Source organism: Podarcis tiliguerta (assembly GCF_965153285.1).
Source record: "Podarcis tiliguerta genome assembly, chromosome: 12".
NCBI lineage: Eukaryota > Metazoa > Chordata > Lepidosauria > Squamata > Lacertidae > Podarcis > Podarcis tiliguerta.
In genome coordinates, this window is record NC_139545.1 from 50,193,717 (window position 1) to 50,219,813 (window position 26,097).

The window sequence follows — 26,097 nt, forward strand, 5'->3', positions numbered from 1 at the left end:
TGGCAAACCCCATAGTACTAAATGCATTATGCAAAGAAGTCCTTCCCTTCTGAAACCTCCCACATTTCACCTTCATTGGATGGTCAGCCCCTGGTTCTAGAATTAAGAGAGATGTAGAAAATCCAGGCTTTTCATGGTTGGTGAGAAATTATGCAACGGTATAAAACCAATGAAACCCAATTTAGTAGTGTGATGGCTGCAGAAACAGTTTACAACTCAGCAGCCCCAATGACCCACACACTATTGCAAATCTGTGCAGTATGGAAGGCACCATTCTTCTGATAGCTCAACAACCCTCTTCCTAACAGCAGGATCAACGTCTAACACTTTGTGAGCATTGATTGGAGCAAAGAGGAAGCTAAGTGCCCCCCAAGGCAGTGCTGGGGTGCTCGTGTATGGTTGAAACTACAGGAAGAAGTGGCTGCCAGCCTCAAATGTTTCCACTGTTCTGTTTTCTGCAGAATGCCATGCCTTCTAATGGGTGACTGCTGCATTGTCATGTCTCCTCCTTGGCCCTTAACTTCTGGGTTTGATTTTAAAAGGGGTCCCAGGCGAACATCAGCAGTGGGCCCTGATGAGATGTAGGGGACTCGGGCAGCTGAAGGAGAATGCCATGTGCTGACAGCGGGACTGATTGGATAGCTAAGAACTTGCAAGGGACATGAAAAAGGAATGCCACACTGCTACTACCAGGGCCACATATCCAAGCAGTGTGTGAACTGCATGAGTGGCAGGCAGTTGGGAGGAAGGAACGTTTGTGCCCTGATTCCTTCAGCATCCTTGTCACAGCCACAGCACTGGGAGCCGCAACTGTTGGCAACACAGTGAGGAGAGAAGCTGGGAAAGGGAAGAACCAAACCAAGAGTGAAAACGAGGAGCCCTTGCTTGGGGGAGGGGACCCACCTGCGCCTTGAGATCTTTTAAGGGATGCCTGCTCTTCCCCCAATACCATTCTCCTGGGCCCATAACCTGTCATGGAATCTCTAGATGTGCCCAGAGTCCATAGAATCTCCAGGCTCTGAAGTCAAAATCTGGTCAGGGATTCTGGGGAGGGCACGTGAAATAGAGTTACAAAGGCAACATTTGTACCAAAAAAGACATTGGGAGAACCTTGGTTTAAAACCCCCCGAGTGATTAAAGGCCTTTTGAGGCAGAAATCTCTGCCTGAGAAGACTGGCTAAGATGTATAAAGTAGAATCAGATTTGTGTTGGAAGTGTAAAGAAATGGAGGGAACTTTTTTCATATGTGGTGGGCACGTAAAAAGGTTAAAGAATATTGGGAAATGATTTATAATGAGATGAAAAAAATGCTTAAAACAACCTTCCCCAAAAGACCGGAGGCATTTTTGCTAGAAATCATTCAGACAGAGGTTCCTAGGTGTCAGAAAAACTTATTTATGTATGCAACAACGGCGGCCAGAGTTTTGATAGCCCCAAAGTGGAAAGTGTGGGAGGTCCCAACTAAGGAGGATTAGCAATTTAAGATGATAGAATATGTGGAACTAGATGGTCTAATGTAAAGAATAAGAGAGCAAGAAGAAGATGTATTTAAAGAGGAGTGGAAAATCTTTGCTGAATATATGGAAAATAACTGTGAAAACACAGGCAGCATTCAGGTAAATTCAACAGTATAATAAACACTTGAGTGATGTAAGATAGGAGAACTGAATAAAATGGCTATAGTAAAATATGCAGGAATGGTGGATAAATTAAATGGATGACGGAAGGCGAAGTCACTGTATGTATGGTATTGTGTAAGATGTTTATTTTGACCTCAACCTTCCCTGCCACAGAGATGCCCTGGTGAGTTTCATCACCCAAACAGCTTTATGGTTAGGATGGAAGCATTTCCTAAGAACCAGACTAAATAAGCTCCCTCAAATTTGAAACCATTGCTCCATATGCCCTCTTCAGAAGTTCTGGTACAACAGTGTCCCTTTCTTTTACCTTGCTGAGAATCCTTAAAGCACGAGGTGGCCATATACATTTATAATTCCTGTACTTTGAGTTCGGCAGAAATATCAACTTTGAATGGTTTCTTGTGAATGCGTTGAACGGGGACTGCTATCACAAATCATCACTGTCCCACAGCCTGGTATTCTATGGGAGTTTTGCTCAGGGCTCTCAGCTCAGATGTCACCACTGAATGATCCCTTTAGCTCTCGCATCTATAGATTTCATTTTACAGTGAAAATAATGGCAAATTCTATCATTTCACTTGATACTTTTTAAAAAAGCCTAATGCCACAAGTGCATTTTAAGCTGTCCTTCATAGGACCCAAATGTAACTCAATCCACATTCAAACTGTGAACTGTGTTCACATAGTTCAAAACTGAACTCATTCCACATTGCTGTATGAACCGACCCAGAAGGAAAACACAATACTTACATCTACAATGAGGAAATCTAGCCAACACCAGGCATTGGTGAAGTACTTCTTAAAGCCATAAGCTACCCATTTCAGAAGCATCTCTAGAACAAAGATGTAAGTGAAGATCTTGTCAGCATATTCCAACATGGTTTTAATGTTCTTTTTCTTGTCGAGGTAGATGTCTTCAAATGCCTGGAAGTAAAAAGTGGTGAATTAGAGTGCTACATTCTCCAGATGTTGTCTTTGGGGGGAATTCTTTTTCCTTAATAAAAGGCTCTGTGAATAAATGACTACATGCCACTGAATATTTATACTGATTATTACCCTGTCAGAATTGACCAATGAAGCCATATGGTGGCAAACAATGAATTCATGAATCTACTGTTTGTTCTGCAAGAAATATGATAATTTGCAACCCTGGTGTGTGAGGAGGGGTATATGCAGTGTTGCACTAGGATCTTGGGCAGAGATGCTTCCCATCACCTGCCAACTCATCCTTTAAACAAGAGGTGTCAGGAATTCTTCCCTGGCTTGGATTTAACCCAAGCCAGAGAAGAAGTCAGGGGTCTAATTAATGCTCGCTTCTTATTAGAGATGGGGATTATAAATGCCTGAAATTTATATCCAATCTTAAAGTAAAGCAAGCTTCGCTGGCATGTCTTCTCTCAACACACAACCACACATATTTAAAAGTCGAACGCAGTAAGGGAAAACAACAAGTTTTAAGCTTACCAGAGCTCCACTGCTCAGGAGAATCATAAATATGATGAAAGTTTCAAACCAGCTGTGTTCAACTATTTGGTAGCACGTTTTCCTCAGTCTCCACCAAATCTTGCCAGGAAATTTTGTGGTGTCTACTGAACAGCACGGGAAGAATCGGACGCAAGCTGAAATGATAAAGGAAGACCAGAAAGAGTTGTTTAATGCTAGGAGCTACTCGGAGGGCTCTCCCTTGTCCCAATTTAAAAACAAAAGTAAGGCCTGCTGGATCAGGTCTATGGTTCACCTAGTGCAATAGCCCACCTAGTTCTGTTCCCAATGTGGCCACTTTTATCTGTCCTGAATCTGACAACATTCAGCATCACTGGATGTGCCTAAGTTCTAGGGCAACGAAAGAGGGATAAAAACTTTTCTCTATCCACTATCTCCATGCCATGCATAATTTTAGGCACTTCTACCATGTCACCCCTTACTCGCCTCAACATTATTAAACATCTTAATCTTGTACAGAGTGCTACTGTGCATGAATGCAGTCTTCAGTCCCTTCAGTTTACTGAAGTTCATTTCTGTCTTTCTGTTCATCTTCCACTTCGTTACAGACTTTCATAGACTCACACAGATGGAAGGGGTTTTGTAGGCTATCTGGTCCAACCCCCTACGCAATGAAAGAAGCCTAGAGCTAGAGCAACCCCAGTAGATGGGTTTCAACTTCTTGAGGCAAGCGTTTCCATTGTAAAACCACTCTTGCTGTCTATCTCTTGGTGTTGAACAAAAATCTACCCTCTAGTAACATTAAGTCCATTAGTGGGATGCAACCTGGAGGAAACGGGCTCATGGCTAGTTTACAAATAACTGAGACTCTTGAGAGTCCCATGGACTGCAAGAAGATCAAACGTATCCATTCTGAAGAAAATCAGCCCCGAGTGCTCACTGGAAGGACAGATCCTGAAGCTGAGGCTCCAATGCTTTTGCCACCTCATGAGAAGGGAAGACTCCCTGGAAAAGACCCTGATGCTGGGAAAGATGGAGGGCACAAGGAGAAGGGGACAGCAGAGGGCGAGATGGTTGGACAGTGTTCTCAAAGCTACCAGCATGAGTTTGACCAAACTGCAGGAGGCAGTGGAAGACAGGAGTGTCTGGCGTGCTCTGGTCCATGGGGTCACGAAGAGTCGGACACGACTAAATGACTAAACAACAACAACCTATGCTTATCCATAGTCTTGATAAAATGAATTATGTACACTATCTATTTTAGTCTTTATGGTTTTTATTGAAATACATGGTTCCTATGACCCAATTTATAACCTTTTGTTCTGCCCAAAAAAAAAAAAAAAAAACAGATACAGAAAAGATTAGTTCTATTATGATGAAAATGAAGAATTGAAAGGCATTGTGGGAAAAGGCCTTAACTGGCTAAGTCAGGGATGGGGAACCTGTGGCCCTTCAGACGTTATTAGACTCCAACTCCAATCAGCCTCAGGCAGCTTGGCCATCGGTCAAGGATGATGGGAGTTGTAGTCCAATGGCATCTGAAGGGCCATAGGTCCCCAATCCCTGAGCTAAAGCAGCAGTTTTGTCTCCTTCCTATACTTATTGTCAATGGTGAATAACATCTAACTTACAATGTTTGATGTGACTCATTAACAACAGGTACAGTGTTGCCAGCATCCCTGTAGCTCTGTTGGGCAATGTGTTCCAGAGATGGCAATGCTTTTGACGCCATTTAAATGATCCTTATCATTCACACAGACACTGTCACCTCCCCCCACAATAGGGAACATTTAAAGTCCTTTCCGTTGAATGCAGTCATTTTCTTTTCATAGTGGACAGGTCCCCTGCCCCGCCCCACCCAGCTCTAGGCTTTCATTGAAAAATCCTAACTTAAATCACAATAAAATCTCTCTCTGTCTGTGTACATGCATGCAAGCTGAGCGTAGTGTATACTAGAACAGCAGGCTTTTACTGCTGCTACAAGTGGAAGATAATTCCAGGTTGTCACAGCTCAGGAAAGCTCAATCAGAGAAAAACATCTGCAAATGAATTAAAGGCTAGAAATGGCCAACTTATTGTACATTTAATAGAAATATTCTAAGCCTTGAGCAGAGGGCCAAAGGAGACGTGATGCTTATCACGTAGTCTGCCCATATGTAGCCGGTTTTTTAAAAATAGCAATAATTCCAAAATAGCCCACATATATCACACTCTTTTCTCCAGACAGTGTTTCGCTGTTGACTTAGAAGGTGGCTGTCCTTGCTCTAGTCCCAACCCCTTTAATTCCATTGCCTTTCCATCCACTCTTTTATCACATAAACCACACTAAGAGGGTGGTGGGCTCAGGGAATCTATTATTTGCATGATTTTTAACATGGAGGGATAAACTGGAAGAAACACAAGTACCATGGCTTCTGTGGAGGCAGATCCACCAAAGGTGGAAAGAAAAGAGGCAACACATAAACTTTCAGAGTTTGAAGGGTTGGGGAAAGGCTGTAATAGTAATGCTATGGGTTTAATTTCAAGGCTATACCATTGCTTATTGCTATTAGAAGCGAATGGTACAGAAGGCAAGGTTTGAGTTTGAAACTGAAGGGACAGAAATGGCAGGCAGGATGGAACAAATCCCCATTTAGGTAAATCTCAGTTAGAGACTAAGAAACGGAATTTAAAATGGTTCATAGGTAGTGCTTAACACCACAGAGGTTATCCTGTATAAATTCTACACTATCACCATACCGTTGGAGGGGATACCAGCTAGTAGGAACTTATAGACATCTCTGGTGGGATTGTGGAAAAGAATACAAGTTCTGGATCTCCATTTAAGGAGATTAACACAAATTGCAGCATAATACCCACCCCACAACTGGCTCTTCTAAACATCTAGGAAGAGAATGATTAGGAATTATGTGTAAGGAGTTGATTATCCATTTGCTAACTGTGGCCAGAGCTGGCAGAGCTGGCCTGGCTTTAAGACTCATCACAATTACCCACAGAAACAAGTTGAAATACAGCTGCTTCAAGGGGTGGGTGTGTTGTGTCTTCCTATATTCCCCAGTTAACACCCTGGCCAGAGCACTTTGGACCAATTGCAGCTTCTGAGTACTCTTTAAAGTCAGCTACAAAATCCAGAGCGCACTACATTAATCCAGATGTGATGTAACTAAAGATGTTTCACTGAGGCCAGAACTGCAGTCTCCAGAAATGGGTGTGTTTTGCACACCAGCCTCAGCTGGGCAAAGCACCAAAATTCAAAGCCAGGTCCAAATGAACCCCTCCCCTCCAAGCCATGTGCCTGCATTTTCAATGGAAGACCTTCCCCTCTTCTGATGTACTGACCAAGAGCACCTCTGTCTGGTCTGGATTAAGGTGCTGTTTGTTTTCCCACATCCAGTCCGATGGTTCTGGATTTCCACAGTCTCACTTGAATGAGATGGACAGCTGGGATAGAGTTGGGTGTCATCTGCAAACTGGTGGTGCCAAACCCCAAATCACCTCCACTAGTGGTTACATCTAAATATTAAGCATGGGGAACAAGGTAGGGGCATGTAGGACTGCAAAGGCCACCTCTTAAGGTATGGAATAGGAATCCACATGCTGGAGCTCACCATGAATGCCTCCCTTGTTCTTTTATAATGGCAATGGCGCCCGCCAGAGAGATGCTGGAGCCCTGAGCACCACCATCTGGAACAAGCCATCCAGAAAGGTCTAGAACGAAACTGGTCTGGAAGTGTGCCTTGTTCAGTGGCATGGTGCTGAGAGGTCCAGCACAACCAACAGAAAAGTATTCTCCCTTTCCAGTTTCTGGCACAGATCATCTACAGAGGCCAAAGCTGGATTGAAATGGATCTGGCGCCGAGAAGAGGGTGAGATGCTTGAGTCATTGTCTTACTGAACTATTTATTTTGTGCATTACGCTATACTAAAAAAAAAGTACAGTGGTACCTCGGGATGCGAACAGGATCCGTTCGGGAGCCCTGTTCACATCCCAAATGGAACGCAAGACGCGATGGCGCGTCTGCGCGTGCCGCGTTTCGGCGCGACGGCGCATGCGTATGACGTCATTTTGACGGTCTGCGCATGTGCGTGCGTCGAAACCCGGAAGTAACGCGCTCTGTTACTTCCGGGTCGCTGCGGAGCACAACCTGAATTTGCCTAACCCAAAGCGTATTCATCCTGAGGTATGACTGTACTGAAAACAGGAGACATCTAGAAACAAACAACTGAAGAATCGCATACACTGGAATGCCTGCATCGTCATACCACACCCTTTTCTGACAAGTGAATTCATGTTAAGCTGTTATATCTAAGAAGAGCTGCCAAGAAAATCCCTGGGAACTACAGACATCCCCTTCGCTTGCAGGGCTTCTGCTACCTCATTTGATCATCCTTCACATGCCAAAATGCCGTTCTGCTGACTGTAGGGGCTCTTGCATTTCTTGCAAGTTATCCCCATCTGATCCCCACTAAGCAGGCTTGTTTCTGAATTAAATAATCCTCTGGGATATGCACGCTCGTGGATATATGACAGTTTAGCTCACCTTATTCTCCTACTCCTCCATCCCTCCCCACCTTCCAACACATCAGGAAGAACCTCATGGAACAATCAGTTGCAACAGAGACTCAAGGCTGTCAAGTGATTGCATTTGTTAACTGGAGAATTAGACAGCAAAAATCTACATTGCATCCCTGTCTTTTCAGTGGCAGGTGGAGTTGAGTGTTTACCAAACACAGGCATGTTTTCATCTTAAGAGTGAAAAAGGCATCTTGACTGATGCAATCAGCTCAAGGTTACAGGAAACACCCGTGAGTCGGCTTGGTGCAATCCAGTGGTGAGACGCAAGGGTGGAACTGGGGCAGCTACAAATATATATATACAAAACTGCTACGGGGTCCAGTGGGTGGAGGAGACAGCCTCACAACAGCTTCTCCCTTCCCCTCTGTGATGCCTGGTTTGGGGGCCATCAACCCTCCTGGATCCCAAGGGCCTCTGGGACCCCTAAAGGACCTGTGCCTTGGATGCATGGTTTTTGCACCATGGCGGTGCTGGAGACTGCAGGACCCTTGATTTCTGTGGATTAGTCAATGGAGACAGGTGTGATCTGTGCTTTGACGGTGGTTTCATTAATGTGAGATTTTTGTTTCACATATTGTTTGGGAAAGCACAAATTAGGTAAGTTCATCTTTCAGTGTGAATGGAATCAACTTTCTCCCAGGTTCCTTCTTCCAGGTAACTAGTTCCATAATTAAACTACTCTCGCCATCATCAGTTTTCATGTACAACCAATTTAGATCTGGAAGTTTAGATCTGCTTCCTGCAAGTTTAGATCTACTCCTGCCCTCTGGGGCAGCAGCAGATAGCAAGTTTCTGCCCTCTTTTCTGTGATTCTCCAGCTTCAACCTGAAGTGGAATAGCCCAGGAAAGCTGTGACAGTTCTGATAATGCGTTTCTAGCTTAAAGTCAGGAAAAGAAAGGAAAGCAGCCCATCCTTACGTTCTGGGAAACAGTCTTCTGGTTCCATCATCTCTTCTGCCAGCTCAGGCATCTGCTCCAGAAGCTCTGGCGGGATTGCCAGGTCCACTGTGCTTCCTTCCGACAGACTGATTTCATCAAACTTCTAGGGGAGAAACAGGGGCAAAGGTGAGGAGAGGAAGAACATGAATCAGTCTCCTCTTAACGGAAGTGGCTGTGCTTTAAAGAAGGAGCCAGCAATGGATGATTCAGCTAGCTGGAGAGAGGATGAAAGGAAGAAAAGATTTGCTCATGCATTTTCATACAACACCCAGTGACCATTGCAAAAGGGATGCAGCATACGACAAATGAACGAAATATGTAAAAATGAAACAACTGCACAGCAGCATTTTGTAATAAAGGCGACGTTTTTGCTTAGCGATGGGAAAGATTAAGATAAGTGCCAATTTCAAAGGAGATCTGTGTTTCTGTTTGCATATAGGTTCAGAAAAATGCAAATTTAGTAAGAGTGTGTTAAAATGAGTAGTGAATACTTTTTGTTAAAAAAATAGCTTTTATTAATATATAGCCCTTCCCAATAGAAATACAGAAATTTAAAACTAACGTGCCACGTGGCTTACCTCCCTATTCCACTTATAACGTGTCATGGGTGCAGGTTCATAACCTTCTTCCAAGAACTGAATAAATTTACCCACCAATCCTTAACTGGTCCTCCATTGGGGGGGGGGGGGAGGTTCAAATACAGAGGAAAATTGCATGTCCGGGAGAAGTCTAGAGTGCTTCTTCCTAACATCTAGTTTTCTTGGTTCAGTTAGGAGCATCCAGCCACACCTTTCCCAACTGGCAGTCCTTGGTAGAACTAGGTCAGCATATTTCAGGTATGTTTTTTTCAGATACACTCCCAGTTCATCTATGGTGACAGTAAGCCCTACCAGCTTGGCCAGAGCCTTCCACCATCTGAAAGCACATTCTAGAATACGGCCCAGAATCCTTTGCAGAAGGCAAGATTCCTGGAATACGTGCTCATAGGTTCCTCAGGAAGTAGAGGCAGAAAAATGTTTACCGCTCCCACGGATAAATATTACTTGGTGGTTCAAATCTTATCGCGTCCTGGGTCTTTAAACATTTTCATGAGCTCCTGTGCTGCCAAAGCACACAGGGTGTTGGGTTTGTTGTTGCTTGCGTGGTTGATATTCCAGGATAAAAAGGAAGAAATATCAACCACCTAGTTTTCAAAGAGCAATCTGGAACTGCCTCCATATGGACAAATCTGCCTCTTCAGCAATGTCTGAGAGAAGAGATGATCCTTACCTTGTGGCTAATTGCTGCCTCCTGCTTCTCTCCCGCCCCTCCCCCCGCCCCAATTCAAATGAATCCACCAGACAGAGAGAAAGCACTACCTTCAGAAGAAGAGATTAAGGGCAGAAATAACAGCTCTCTGGAGATTTACGTGAAGAATGCTCCTAAAAAAAACCCCAAACCCTTCTGCAATGGAAATGAAAACATCTGAGCAGCTGATTATTTGGCTGCTGGGAACATAAAAGATGGGGCCATTTTCAGGAACTGAGATCCTGTTTCAAAGATGGATTATGAAGGGAGACCAAGATGGACCCTTTTTAAAGAAAAGGTTTGGTAAACCAAGCTACATGGATGACTACAGCCCAAACTAGACAAGAAGTAACAAAGGCTGCATACATTAAAATACAGTTAAAGCATATGTCTTCCCCCAAAGAATCATGGGAGAGCGGCAGTTTGTTATGGGTGCTGTAGCTCTGAGAGACTGCAAACTACAACTCCCGGGATTCTTTGCGGAAAAGCAATGTGCTTTTTAATCTATGGTGCAACCTAAGTTTTCCTTAGTAGGGAAATAATAGCTCTGGGTGGAATGGTGGTGGTGGTGGTGGTGGTGGTGGGATAATTAACCATCTGCAGTACTGAGGTCCCAATCCAAAAGCCCCTAGGAGCTGTAAAGATCTCCAATGTCTCATCTAGTGATGCCCTTAGAAACTGATTACTTTTTGATAAAACATCCCAGGATGCCTGTTTGTCTGTCTTCTCCTATTAGCTAGTGTGGTGTAGTGGTTGAGAGCGGTAGACTCGTAATCTGGGGAACCGGGTTCGCTTCCCCGCTCCTCCACATGCAGCTGCTGGGTGACCTTGGGCTAGTCACGCTTCTCTGAAGTCTCTCAGCCCCACTCACCTTACAGAGTGTTTGTTGTGGGGGAGGAAGGGAAAGGAGAATATTAGCCGCTTTGAGACTCCTTATGGTAGTGATAAAGCAGGATATCACATCCAAACTCTTCTTAAAATGCTTGAAAAGAAGGCAGGGGGAGTTGGAACTATCATACCACACTTTGAAAAGAAGGAGTACCGTATTTTCCGCTCCATAAGGCACACCTGACCATAAGCCGCACCTACTTTTTTTGGGGGGGGGGAATTCAAGAAAAAAATATGCGGCTCTTGGGGGCTTTTGCAGCAGGTGGGCAAAGTGAGAGAGCCTCGCTCTGTCCCTTCCCCCACCTCCCACAAAAGCCAGGGATAGCTGTGCGAAGCCCCCCCAGGGCAGCGGGATAAAGGCTCCCCGCTGCCTTGTGGAGGCTTCGCGGGCTACCCCAGAGCTACTCAGGAGCTTGTCGGGGCTGGCGGGAGAAGCTCAGGTCCCCCCCCCAGCCCCAGGGACCACACATTTGCTCCATAAGATGCACAGACATTTCCCCTTAGATTTTAAGAGGAAAAAAGTGCGCCTTATGGAGCGAAAAATATGGTAAACTCGACACAAGGCAGGCAATGCAGGATTGCTTGCAATGTTTGCTTTGATTATAGGGCCTGCTTTGAAGATGGTGATGTGGTGCTCTGGGAGAGGGTGCTCAAACCCATCCTTCAGTTCAGATCCCTCCTGCCTCCCCCCCCCCCCCAAGCTTATCGGAGAAAACATCCCCACAACAACCCCCAAATTAACACACCAGCCCATTGAGGGGCGCCTCACTGGAGGAAAGAGTTAAGCACCATCTCTAATAGCACTGTGTCTCTGATCTTTAAATCAGCTCAGCCAGGCTTCAAAATGAGAAGGAAAAGGCACCAAGGGCCCCCCCGCCCCCTTCTCATATGGTTCAGCTTCAAGTTCCTTAAAGAGACTCCAAAAAGAAAACATTAGATTAACCGAGCAGGTGAACAGAGAAAATACATTGGTTGTTGCATCAGCATGCATAAGCCCCAGCCTGATAACCTGACAGTGACAAAAGGAAAGATTATAATATCTGCAAAACTCAGCAGCACAGCCGCAGGAGGGATGAGAGAGGAACCAGAAACGAAGCAGCACAATTAAAAAGCAACAACAACAGCGCATTGCAAGCGATCTAAGAGCCATTTTAGAGTCATCCATATAAACAGAGGTGGGGGCTGGGGCAGTGAAACACTTTTGTGGTACGGAAAATATCAAGAAGCTGATGGTGCGGATCGCTAATTTGGACTTGTCCCTCCTCTATTTAGGCCTGTTTCACCCCTGTTCCTCAATTTGTAGCCAAAAGTCCAGAAATCGGAGCTTTCCGCTTGGCCTTACTCCAGTGCATGTGATTCTCCTTGTAAATTCTGCTTGTGATTTCTGCATTGCCTCCAACTCTTCTCTTGGCGGCTTGACAAAGCTGTTGGCGTACTTCCTGGGTTGCCCCATGAGCTAGTTGCCATATTAGCCACCAGACAGTTTAGCCATTGTCTGCTTCACAGGGCTTGGTCATGAAATTGTGGGTCCAGTGCTGTCCCACACGGTGCTAAGTCTTCAAAAATAGCATCATTTGGGCGTTGTTGCTGGCGTATGTCACCTCACATGAACTTCTGCCTCATTTTTCACTGTTCCATGGACAGGTGCCATGCTCTTTGATCTCCCTCTTAAACAGTCACAAATAGAAACTAATTGTGCTCTTTGGAGATGGCATTTGTGTTCTGCTCACATTTAAAGGTGGCGGAGGAAAGCAAGCTTGTTGCTGTTGCTGCTTCCTACGATCAGGCCATTCAGAAAGTCCGACTTGAAATGGAAGCATGCCGTTTTCCTTTTCCCACTTTGTTTCGTATAGAGTGCACCTGGGTCCCAGGCAATGAGTTTCTTGTTCATTTAGTCAGTGTGCATCGATTCTCATGCTGTATGGGGTAAAACCATCCCCCTAACTACTAAATATTCAACTTTGTAAAAACGGGGTCTGCAATTCAACAAAGTTATATGCACGTGCCCTGTATGCAGCCGGGGATATATTTAATGTTTCTGCTGAGCAGGCAAGGTACCTTTTAAGCAGAAAAACAGCTTGCTGCCTCAGTTAACTCGTATGTGTGGTTCCACCCCCAGGAGAAACTTCAGGCACCTCCAGTTATGCAACTTCCTCCCCCGTGCTCTGAAGGATGGTTGCATTTGTGAATGTATGCTATGTGCAACTGAATTTATGCTTAGGACGGAAACTGCTATATGACCACCATTTCCTCCAAATGATAGACATGATTTCAGGCTTATAGCAGAGAACCCAGCTCAGAGCCTGAGCCTGAAACTTGGCAATTGTACTCAGCTTTTTGTTTTTCCAAATGGTGCATCCTGGAATTCCATTCCTGGACATTGCATGAATTCTCTGCTTTTAATTCTCTCCATACTTACCACAGCTATAGTGGCCATTCTGCGTTGTTTTTCTTTGGCACTGGATAGGCTCATTTATAAAGGAAATGACCCCCCCCCCATGCCCCATGCAACCCTCGCCAATTTCTACTGCATGCACTACAGTGTTCCAGCAACGGACAGCATGCAAAAAGCAGGCAGCAAACGGTTACCTCTTGTTCCCCTACTGGTGGGACCGGAGGCTCGTCCTTTGACTGTTTGTCCGTTTGCAACTCACTTAACTCTTCGCAAATCTCAGAGGCCTGACTCCGAACAGCTGGGCTTTTGTAGCGCTGCCCTTTCAGTTGCTGTTGTTTGTCCTGGTGGAAATAATCCTAAATGGGTTTATTCCCCCTCTTTCTCCAGCATGCTCATTTCATAAGCAGAACACACAGACAGACACTTACGGCCCCAGTGAGAACAGAAAAATCAGCGTCAAATATGCTCATTAAAAGTGGCACCTTGGGGCAGCAAAGGGTGAAGGAACAAGATTGCATTTAATTAACTGTGCAATTTTTACAATAATTTCCATTGCACTTTGACAGGGTCATCAGACTCAGGCAAATTCAAACTACAGACCTTTGAGCTACGGCAGCTCTCTGGGAAACTCATGGCCTCGTTTGGCCAAAGCAGCTTTACTTGGTTCTTGGCCTTACTCCATGCTTTCCTCTGGGATTGGTCGCAGCCCCTTCGTGAACCTCCCCTTCCTGTCAGCAGCACTGGTTTTATGCAGCAACACACACACACATCTCGCGAAGATGGTGGATTCTGCTCCTTAATTAGTCCCTGCCCTTTCCTCTGGCCTCGCTGCCCTTTGTCAGATACCCCAGGCTAACCTGCTCACTAATACATACCCTCCAACATTCCTCAGAAGAAAATAGAGAAATCCCAGAGAAAATAGGCACATTTCTCACTCCCCCGCAAGTGACCCTCCTGGACCCCTGCCCCTCCCGCAGAGCATTTCCTATCAGAAGAAGGGCTACTCCAATGGGACAAAACACACACACCCTCCACCGCCTTGAGAAAACCCCTTCATCCAGATTCACAAAAAGAAAAACACACACTGCAACAGCTCAGGGCCAAAAAACGAGGACCCCCATTTTGATCAGTGGGATGTCAGAGGGCCTGCATTCCCTGAGGGCCATTTGTCAGCTGTGGGGTTGGGCCAGAGAAAAAAGGAGGCGGAGCACTGAATGTAAATATTAACCTTTGTAGAAGTGGCCAGAGGTGGTGAAGGACATCTTCTTGCCAGACAAAAATCTCTTAAGGAGGGTAGGGGGTTTGTCTGGGGAAGTGATGTGTTCTTGTGAGAGACTAAGGGTCAGACAGAGAGGTCTGGAGGGCTGCATTCAGGCCCTGGACCTGAGGTTCCTCACCCCTGTGCTAAGCCAAGACAAGACCTCCCAGGTTTGCATGTTAAAACTGCTAGGGACTAAATCCGGCGCAGAACGAGCTCCTGAGCTCCTCAGGAGGAGGATAGGAGGTTGATGAGTTAGTTGGGTGTGGGTAGAGAAGGGTGAACAGTGGGGAGGACTGGCCCACTGCTCCATGCCCTTTGCTTTCTTCTGCGGCTCGGGCACGGTAGCCTGAGGAAGGAGGGTAGGTTTCAAACCAGCTGTCCCCAGCATTTAGAGACAGAGGAACTGCTCACAACTCACATTAGATCGGAAGTGAAACAGACTGCTTCTCACCCAAGCTGAAGCAATACATATTTGCTCTTCGGAGCTCTCCACTAGGAAAGTCAAGGTGGAACATATCTCCATTATTTTGTGAGGGCACAGATTTGAAAAACTGGCCCATGGGAAAACTGGGAGCTGGAGCCCAAAGCATACTCCTGCAGTTGACCATCTCATCCCGCATGGAATTTTTCTGGGGGGCTCTGGCCCAAGTTTTCCTAGAGGCAGACCTTCAAAGCAGGGCTGAAGGACAGAAGATCCCTTCTGCAAGCTGAGCCAAAGAAGAATTTGAAAACCTATCCATACTTAAGGAAATCAGCCCTGAGTGCTCACTGGAAGGACAGATCGTGAAGCTGAAGCTCCAATACTTTGGCCACCTCATGAGAAGAGAAGACTCCCTGGAAAAGACCCTGATGTTGGGAAAGATGGAGGACACAAGGAGAAGGGGACGACAGAGGACGAGATGGTTGGACAGTGTTCTCGAAGCTACAAACATGAGTCTGACCAAACGGTGGGAGGCAGTGGAAGACAGGAGTGCCTGGCGTGCTCTGGTCCATGGGGTCACGAAGAGTTGGACACGACTAAACAACTAAACAACTAAACAACTAAACAACAACAACAATGTTCATCTCTCCTTTGAGGTAAGCTATAAGTGCAATCCTGCATTCATTTCCCTGGGAGTAACATACTGTCATGTTTATTTCTAGGCCCAAGCCCAATACAGGAGCCAGCCTCCACACCATGCTCCCAACCGAAAGAGAAGCAGATTTGTGCCCAGACGCCCAAGCTGTTCTCATTGCGCAAGTCTTTCTGCCAACTCTGCAGAGTGGCTGTGCGTCAAGAGGGCTGCCCTCTCTTTACAGGGCTGCCTGGTCCAAATACAGTTTGAAGATTAAAAAACATAAGAAGAGAGAGCAGGGACCTTGAAGTGTGTTGTCAACGGTTGGCACCTGGAGAACAGACTAAGCAGGCATGCAGATTACCTGATCAGAGTCTTCCCCACTATGATCAGATAGTTTGCATTTCTATTTAAATTGCAATAACTGTTTCTAAATTTGCACCTACACATACAAATAATAATTGTAATAACAATAATAATTTATTATTTATACCCCGCCCATCTGGCTGGGCTTCCCCAGCCACTCTGGGCAGCTTCCAACAAAACACTAAAATACAATAACCTATTAAACATTTAAAGCTTCCCTAAACAGGGCTGCCTTCAGATGTCTTCTAAAAGTTTGGTAGTTATTTATCTCCTTGACATCTGGTGGGAGGGCATTCCACAGGGCCGGCGCCACTACCAAGAAGGCCCTCTGCCTGGTTCCCTTTAACTTGGCTTCTCGCAGCGAGGGAACCGCCAGAAGGCCCTTGGCGCTGGACCTCAGTGTCCGGGCAGAATGATGGAGGTGGAGACGCTCCTTCAGGTATACTGGACCGAGGCCGTTTAGGGCTTGAAAGGTCAGCACCAACACTTGAGCATATGCGAATTTTATGCAAAATCTAGGTTCTCTTTGGCTCTCCTTTTTGGGTGATGTGCGTGGCCATTGTACAACTGCATCAAACTGCCTTAACTCCCCTTGCTACTGAAACACATTAACAACGCTCTGCCTGGTTTCAATGGTTTGCTAAGGAGAGCTTTGAGGAGGGGCTTTCCCTGCTGTTTAAAAAGGCAATTACAAGCAGAACAGGTTTTTTTAAACAATAGTTATTTCCAACTCTTTGCATTTGGCTCATGCCACATCCTCATGTTTTACTGCCCGTGCTTGATGAGCCTAATATTATTGATGTCACGGTTATTAGCCCACCTGCCATGGTTGGACAGTTCCCTCACTGCGGGGAACAGCACAGCAGAAACAGAGAAAAATGTTTCATTTCAGACTGAAATAGCAGTAAAGACAAAAGAAAGCTTTTTGGCTAAGTAATTTGGAGGCGGGGAAATAAATGCTTTCCGTTTGCCGAGTTCATACTATAACCACCACCTTCAAACGCTGCTATGATCTTTCAGGAAATTTATTTGAAATTATATTCCTGATTTCCTGCTGCAAAGGGCATGGGACTCAATGCATATTTTAACTTACTACCAATTGATTCAGCGCCCCCGCCCCCCCCCCCCCAGCCCCAAACTGTACCCTGGGCTTAAGAAAGTGCTGCAAGTAAATGCTGGGCATGTACTTTAATCAATTCTCCACAGGCCAAAAGATCACATTGATACAATCAGGGGAGCTGGAATTTTGTCTGCATCAAAAACAGTCCATAATGGACAAGGGAGAACCTTAAGCAGTGCCAGAAATCAGCCGCATTAACTTTTCATTTCCTTAAAATCGACATTCCCTCCCCCGAACGAATTGCAAGCATAATACAAATAATTTTATTCATACGGCTCTTTCGCACTAATTGGGGCTTTATGCAAAAGACAATAAGATGCAGCAGTTACACTTGAGGCATTCTGCATAATCAATGAAATGTAACATGACACAAAACAGCAGAATCCTAGACATGCCTACTCCGCTCTGAGGACACCATTGAGTTCAGTGGGGCTTGATCCCTGGTAAGTGGGCCAAGGATTGCAGCCATAAATCCAGTTGGAAAGCGGAAGTGGAGACAGAATTGCCACATCTCAGGAACTGTCCCTGCACATGGAGTCAGGGTGAGGGGCAGTTAACCTCTTTCTCAGAGCCTGTAGGAGTTAAATCTCTGGGTTGATCAACCAGAAGCACATGAGATCCACTTCAGCTTTTCTCCAAGGTTCTATGTTTACAGTGCAATAAATAAATCAACCCTATTTACCCCCTTCCCACAGCATTTTTAACATTACATTTTATCTGTATCATTACATTGTAATCACCACCTCAAAAAAAAAAAGTTCTCTTGAAAATTCATCAGCGTTTTAGAGCAATCGTATCCAAATGTACACATTTTTGCAAGGATGTTTGCCTTACATATCCACTTTTGCAAGCAATTTCCCCATATATAATGCATAATTCATTGTTTTCCCACAAACATGCATCTTATGCAGAATTTTCCATAACAGACACAATTTTTGAATACATTATTCAGTTGGAGAAACTGCACCCCAAAATTCAGAGAAGTGTCGCTTCCTACGGAAAGCTTTATTTTGGGTTGCAAAGTACAAATTAGGAAGGTTTGCATTAAAATTTGAACTGAATTGAACTCATCCCCCCCCCATACCCGAACATAATTTACAGAATTTGAGAACACGCGGGCAGGAATTCTGCATTAAAATCAGTAAAAAAAAGAAAATGGATAACTGTTTTCCAAAAGAAATAACTACATCACAGACAACTGCCAGGCCTGTTTCCTGCTCAACCAGATTTGTATGCATGTGTATGTGTATGTATATGTGTGCAAACACACACACACAACTTTCTTTTGAATTCCAAACAATTCATTATGTTTGCTGCAACAATAATACTTTTATTGACAGCAAAGATCCCCCACTGTGGGATGCTTATGTAATCTGTTGGTAATTGTTTTATGTCAAGCGCTGAGTTGCCAAGGCAGTATTCATCATACTAATATTTATTGAATCAGTGGTTTTTGTAATTTATAAGGTAGAAAACATCAAGCGAGGCAATAAATTCATGCATACAAATGGAAACTGGGGTGTGAGCGTAGCTTTCCGTGAGTTGCTTTTGGAGACAGGAATTTAAATTGTGTAACTACAGCCTCGTTCTCTGTGAAGAGCTCTCCCTGTGCTTCAGCACTACCATTTCAGGCTGCAGGCAGAAGTTCACAAGGCTGAGTACCTTACCATACAGAAAGGAGAGATATACGTAGTTTACATAAAATTATCCTCTGTCCCTCCCTGCACATCTTAAGGAGGAGGATTCTAGCCTAGCATTCACCTTGATATCTCATTTTTCATATGCAGGGACATTTCTATATTGAGAAACATCCAGCAAAGGAGCTCATACCTGCAGTGTGAACCGTTGCAGCCCAGATACAGTTTTTCTGTCTCAATAAGAACTGAGAACTTAAGGCTTCTGCTTAGACTCATGTAGGGTTGCCATATGTCTGGAATTTCCCAGACATTGCCGGGATCTGGCCATCAGAAACAGTGTCCAGGTGGAATTCACTTAAATGTAGATTTAGAAAGACTTAGAAGTGTAGATTTTTGGCAAATTTCCTTTAAAATAGATTTTTACAAACCCAACAGCTTTGGGGCAAAATAAAAAAAACTCCACAGCTTTTGTGTCTCGATTTTCACTTTTTCAGATATGGCAACCCTAACTCATAGTTCTGCCATCTGCAACCTGATGCTGTCCAGATGTTATTCCTATTCCTATCAGTCCCGGCCAGCACAGGCAATTGTGAGGGCTGATGGGAGTTGTAGTCCAAAACATCTGGAGAGCACTAGATTGGGGAAGGCTGATTTATCTATTAAAGCCAATTTCTATACTGCTCTTCATAACATACATACACCCCAGGGCAGTTGACAAGGCAATGTTGATGTATCCTCAAGGCCAGTTCACTTATGGTCGTCACTGACTGCAGTAATTTGGAGGCAAGGAAATACAGTGGTACCTCGGGTTAATTCGTTCCGGAGGTCCGTTCTTAACCTGAAACTGTTCTTAACCTGAAGCACCACTTTAGCTAATGGGGCCTCCTGCTGCTGCCGCGCCGGCAGAGCACGATTTCTGTTCTCATCCTGAAGCAAAGTTCTTAACCCGAGGTACTATTTCAGGGTTAGCGGAGTCTGTAACCTGAAGCATATGTAACCTGAAGTGTATGTAACCCGAGGTACCACTGTAAAATGCTTTCGGCTTGTTGAGTTCATACTATAACTACACGCCTTCAAACATTGCTATGATTTCTCAGTAAATTTACTTGAAATCATGTTGTTGTTTTCCTGTTGCAAAGGGCATGGGGACTCAATGCATATTTTAAGTTATTATAAATGGATTCTGCGCTCCCACCCCCAGTCAAAATTGAACCTCTGACACCACCAACCACTGAAACACAGGCCCCAGAGATTTGCCCATGATGTAAAAGGTTCTTCACCCCAATTTACTCTTTTGTCTAAGAACCATCAAGCACTGACTTGAGTAGCTCAACACAACGGTCCCTGGGATTGATTTTGTCCGGCATTGACACGTAGTTCAGGCTAGAAGGCAGTAACCAGCTAATTAACCCTTTGCGCTAGGCCCAAATACAGTGGCAAGAGCCTGTTATCCCATCTCAATGCGGATCCAGACCTTGCAGATATGCCCCTACCACAGTCTATTGCTATATCTGAGCAGGAGTGTTCATAGAGGTGCAAACTGGAAGCTCACTTAAAGCTTACAAACCCTACCTGCGCACATTTCCTTTCCAACACTGACAGCAGCAGTTCAACAGTTGTGCATGCAGGTGGATGGCGGTTCTCTGAACATCTGAATCAGGAACAAAGTTAGTTTCAACTAATATTATTGAGTGGAAAGGTCATGTCTTTGTGGTGGAGCACGTGCTGTGTGCATGCAGAAGATCCCAGCTCCAATTCCGGACATCTCCAGGCAGGGCTGGGAAAGATTCCTAGAGAGCCCCTTCCAGAAAGAGTGTAATTAATTCTGGGCTTGATGGACTAATAGGGTATAAGGCAGCTTCCTATGTTCCTAAGCTTCCTAAAGGTAAAGGTAAAGGGACCCCTGACCATTAGATCCAGTCGTGACCGACTCTGGGATTGCGGCGCTCATCTCACTTTATTGGCCGAGGGAGCCGGCGTACAGCTTCTGGGTCATGTGGCCAGCATAACTAAGCCGCTTCTGGCAAAACCAGAGCAGCTCACGGAAAAGGCGTTTACCTTCCTGCCAGAGCGGTACCTATTTATCTACTTGCACTTCAAAGTGATTTCGAACTGCTAGGTGGCAGGAGCAGGGACCAAGCAAGGGGAGCTCACCCCATCGCGGGGATTCAAACCGCCGACCTTCTGACTGGCAAGTCCTAGGCTCTGTGGTTTAACCCACAGCACCACCCACATCCCCTTCCTACAGCACAACAAAACAGGGAACATCTGAGGATAAAAGGCTGGCTTTGGGACACCGTCACAACCCAAACAGGTTGGTTACATGGTCCTGCCATGCAATTATGTTCTGCACAGGATCCCTGATTACTGGGATTACTAGAAGATGAAGGACGTCAAGGCAAAGGAAGATGTCAGTAAAACATCAGCATCAGAAGAGGGGAGAATACCAGGCTGTAAATCTCTGTTTGGGAGGTACACTGCCCCCCACACACTCAGCAACCCCCTTTCCCATCAACAATGATGAATATTCAGTGCACCCTCAATCCCTAAATTCATACAAATCTCCCTGCCCGGCTTTATTTCCTCTAAAACATACACAACTTCATTCCTCTAAGGGTTCTGTTTTTAAAATTAGCCTTAAGTGGGAGAACTTGGCAGAGGGCAGCGTTGGCAATGCTAATTTCTCCTGTTATCAGTTCAAAAGGCACAAGAGTGCTTCATAAGTGTTCATTGTGCAGCGCCCAAAGCCACTACCTTTAGCAGAAATTGCTCGTCGACGATGTTTTAATCAGCGTGCACTTTATTTTCCTCTTGGTAATTGGGCTCTCTCCACAATGCAATACGAAGAATCAGGTATTATAACGTAATGGGTTGACAAACACGGTCTCTTAAAGACTGGAGTGCGCTTTCTAACATTCGCTGCCGATTGCCGCCCGCTCCCAGGCACTGCCTGAAATAACCACAGAAGATGCTTTTCAATCAATTAGGGCTTTTTGTACATTTTCACCGTGATTGAGAAAGCCTCGTACCATCACGTCCACCCAAAGCAGTCGGAGGTGTCAGAGCAACCAAAGCCACCGCAGCTTTACAGTTTCACTGCTTTGAGAAACCCGTAAGAAAAACAGAGAACTCACACAAGAAATGACTCTGGAGCAGAGACTGTGGTTTGCAATCAGAAGCTATCCTCAGGCTCGTGTGCTCTTGTCCAAAACCATATATAAAACTGGAAGATATTCTAGGGCTGAGCCAATGTGGCATTTTAAACTTCACTACTGGCGCTGTGGGTTAAACCACAGAGCCTAGGACTTGCCGATCAGAAGGTCAACGGTTCGAATCCCTGTGACGGGGTGAGCTCCCGTTGCTCGGTCCCTGCTCCTGCCCACCTAGCAGTTTGAAAGCACGCCAATGCAAGTAGATAAATAGGTACCGCTCCGGCAGGAAGGTAAACGGCGTTTCCGTGCGCTGCTCTGGTTCGTCAGAAGCGGCTTAGTCATGCTGGCCACATGACCCAGAAGCTGTACGCCGGCTCCCTCGTCCAATAAAGCGAGATGAGCGCCGCAACCCCAGAGTCGGTCACACCTGGACCTAATGGTCAGGGGTCCATTTATCTTTACCTTACTCAGGTTGTGGACTATGAACGAGTACGCTTCCCCTGCCCTCAAATTCAATGATTCTTCAGGATATCTGCACAAGTACTAAACCAGGTGAGGGTAGCCAATGGGTCTCAAACCCTTGGTGAGTAAACCCTACACAAATCTGGAGTGAATTCCCTAAGATTGATGGATGGCGCCTTGTATGCCTTCTTCCAGCAACACCTGCAGCCAAGCTAGTGCCCAACGTCTTGTCCTGCTTTCCTTTGGACCACAGTAGCAAGGTCTTGTCATCTGGGCAGCTCAGGACCTCCATACACACTGCCCAAGCTTGCACCCCAGGGAGTTCACTTCAGAACAAAACACAGGAAACAGCCCTGCTAGAAAAATTAACCAATAAACTGAAACTGACACGGGGACAAATAGAAGAAGACACCTTCACCCCGGTATGGCTCCCCTTTATCACATACACAGCCCAACAAGACAACGACAAAAATCCACCAACAGCATAAAAATAAATGTGGCTAACCTGATCCAAAACACCCACCCACCCCACTCACACATGAAAACAAAGACCACCACAGCCAACCACAAATGAACAACCACATCCTAGGCCAACCCCAACCTTTCTCACCATCAAAGGAACTCAAGTGAACAGCAAAGAACCTGCACAAGCAACGCTGACACCAAACCCTACATATAGTAAGTAAAACAGAAACATGGTCTCCAGGTTTGAGGTTCTTCAAGCCTGAGCTAAAGGGAGGGGGCAGATTTGTGTGATTCTATGTGCAACAAGACGTAAAAACTGAAGAACTCTGAGAAAGGGAGAAGCGGAGAGAGGGCTGGGCTGTGAGCTGTAAGCTGAAGGCAACTTGGGGTGCCAGAACTTGTAGACTCCTGCCTTGTAGGAGTGCCGGTGCTGCTTAACGTCACTTGTGCTCTATGTATATATTTGCAAATAAGACCGATATTACAAAACCACCATAAATTATCCAGCCTCCTCTACTCTGAAAGGAAGCCAAGCCATAAGAACGTAAGACAAACCTGCTGAATCAGACCAATGGCCCACCCAGTCCACCTGTGACTGGTATTCAGATGCCTGATGCCTTTGACAGTGGAAGAAGTACATATCTATCATTGCTAGTAGCCACTGATAGCCCTGCCTTTCATGAATTTGTCTGGCCCTCAGAAGTGGAGAGAGGGCTGTTACATCCATGTCCTCCTTGAGGACTTCCCATGGGCATCCGCTTGGCCACTGTGAGATGGATGCTGGACTAGATGGGCCTCTGGTCAGATCCAGCAGGACTCTTCAGACTTTGCTAATGACAGCTGTCTACCCGCAAGCAACCTTCCTTAGCCAACATTGCAGGAGGAAAGTTTGGTGCATTCATGGGCACAGCAAGTGATAGGATCCAATAAATCTGCTTGTGAACCCTGTCTGAACTGAGTGGGCAGCTGAAGACATGCCCCAGAACCTTGCAATATATGACAGATACTCAGAGATTACTTCTGCAAATGAAATGAAAGCTCTGATAATCTAGAGGAAAGAAACACATACTTAAGTCTTGGGTATCTATTCAGTGTTTCTTGGTTTGTGGCTCCAGGATAGCATCAACAGCTCAAATCACACATGTACACCCCCCCCCAAAAAAAACCCTTGATTATTTCTGAGTAGCAGCGTGACTTCTCCCCAAAAGCAAAAATTGTGTGAAATGCTCATTTCAGAGCAGAGTTTTTGCTCTGGGGGTGAAAGAGGAATCCTTGAAATACTACCCAGCAGAGCATGAGTGACATATAGGCTAAAGTCTGGGCATTTGTCCAAATGCATGTTGTCAAATGAGCAATGCCTGATATCATTCATTCGAGTGCCATGGATTTTTGTGGCTACTAGTGGTTTATTACATTTGTCTTCTCTGCTTCACATACCTTAGGTGCCATACTACGCCACCTTGTCCTGAATAAGCAATTCAGTAATCTTTGGGGCAAAGGTGTGTATGACAGCGTCCCTTACACTGGAGAAAGTAAGTGATGGAAGGAAAAACAATGACCAGGTCTTAACTGAAAGGAGGGCAGGCATAGGAATACAGGGGTACTGAAGACTCTGGGGTGGAGAGAGGCAGCAGAAGCAGCTCATTGTGTGGGGTGAAGCTACTATGCAAGAACACCAGACTGGCTCCTGCCAATGTGTTTGTGCTGCACTGACATCACAGAATCACAGAAATGCAGAGCTGCGCTGGGGTATTGGAACTATATGACCCTTGGGATCATGTCCACCTCTACGTTTCTAGGTTTCTCTGATTCTATGAGATCAGCCCAGGGCAAACACATTGGCAGGAGCCAATCTGGTACCCATTTGCACCGCACTGACCTCCACACCCCTCCGCCTCTCCCTCTTGGTAAGCAACCATGACCCACCTGTTGGGAAGCTAGCATAGCAGATCCTTCCCACCTGGCAATGGTGGACAGAGAATCTTAAACAGTGTGCTGCCTTGTGTTGTGTGCATTTGCAAAGCAGGTGTAGAAGCTAATATTTCTATTGCACTGTGATATATTCTGAAGCTCATTGTTCACCAAGAACCTACTGAGAGGCAAAGGCGTCAAGCTGGGAATGCACAGAGTTCATAACTCACCGAGACCTGGCACACTTGGGACTGGAAAGTGTTCAGTCAAGGGCTTCAGCTGGAAGCGAAAGGCTGTAGACCAATGGCAGTACACATGTGTTGCATACAAAAGGTCTCAGGTTAAATCTCCAGCATCTATGCGAAGGGGGTCAATAAATAGCACTGGGGTAGAGGTAACTTCTAGAGCCCCCTTCATGCATGAATTGGTCTCCATGTTGCAGGAGTCCCTTGGCTTAGACCACAGTGAGACCTCTTAAATGGAGTAACGTCTGAAAGGGGCATATGAGTGGTGTTAGATCTCTAAGTGTTTTGTCCAGATGCCCCGATGGACTCCTGCTGACCTACGTTCCCTCCTGCCTTGACTCCAGGCTGAGTGAAATATTTGATCTACCCTGTGGACCACCCAAACACAACACTGTACATATCTCCCTCCCACCCCTTTACTGCGCTGTAGCTCAATGGCAGAGCTCATGCTTTGCATGCAAAGGGTCCCAGGTTCAATTTTTGGCATCTCCAGGTCAGACTAGGAAAAGACCCCTGCCTGAAACACCCGAGAGCCGCCGCCAATCAGTAGGAGACTAGGTGGGCCAATGATCTTGCTCAAGATACGGCAGATTCCTCCGTGCCATTGCATTCCTCTGCTTTGCAGAATCACCGCAGCTCAAATCTGATGCAGAACGGAGCACAGCTTAAAAGAAGGATGTGTGTGCATGCTTGTGTGTCAAAATTAGAAGTTACATTTGGGTGCTTTGGAGAAGTGCAAAGGCTTCCCTCGCAGCAGCAGGCAGCTCACTCATGTCCATATGACCCAATTAGTCAGCCCATCATAACAAATGTATACAGGCAACTTCCAAAGACGAGTGAGCAAATGCTGCTGGTTTAGCACAGCCCCTGTGTGCTGCGTTCCAAAGGATGCCAGTGAAGAACAAAGCTGCCTCATTGGTCAAAAATGGCAACAGTGAAATAGCCACAACACTCTGTGTGTGCACACGCGCGCATGCACACATGTGCACATCAAAATTCTGATTTCTAACCATTTTAAAAATTAAATAAATACCATATTTCTAGACTGCCATTCAGTAGAGAATAGTCACAGGTCATCTTCAGGAATTAAATAATAATAATAATAATATTTCCATGCAAAAAAGAGTAAAAAACAATAAAACAAACATTTTAAATTACATGAAAACAATGAGAATCTTCGCCAAATCCCCAGTGTCCAATGCGATGAACCAGTTCTCGCTAATGGCAAAAGCGGTATGTCATGGAACTGCCATCA

At 45.5% G+C, this 26,097-nt stretch overlaps 1 protein-coding gene across 3 annotated transcripts in view; it reads right to left on the reverse strand.

Annotated features, from left to right (window-relative positions):
• The window catches only part of SCN5A (sodium voltage-gated channel alpha subunit 5), a 307,891-nt gene that overhangs the window by 44,543 nt on the left and 237,251 nt on the right, over nucleotides 1-26,097 (reverse strand). For all 3 annotated transcript variants that reach the window (XM_083405984.1, XM_083405985.1, XM_083405986.1), the window contains 4 exons: nucleotides 13,363-13,509; nucleotides 8,578-8,701; nucleotides 3,105-3,259; nucleotides 2,391-2,564 (listed from right to left, as the gene is read on the reverse strand). In XM_083405984.1, the coding sequence (XP_083262110.1) occupies nucleotides 2,391-2,564; nucleotides 3,105-3,259; nucleotides 8,578-8,701; nucleotides 13,363-13,509 (600 nt within the window). The remainder of the gene's footprint in view (nucleotides 1-2,390; nucleotides 2,565-3,104; nucleotides 3,260-8,577; nucleotides 8,702-13,362; nucleotides 13,510-26,097) is intronic.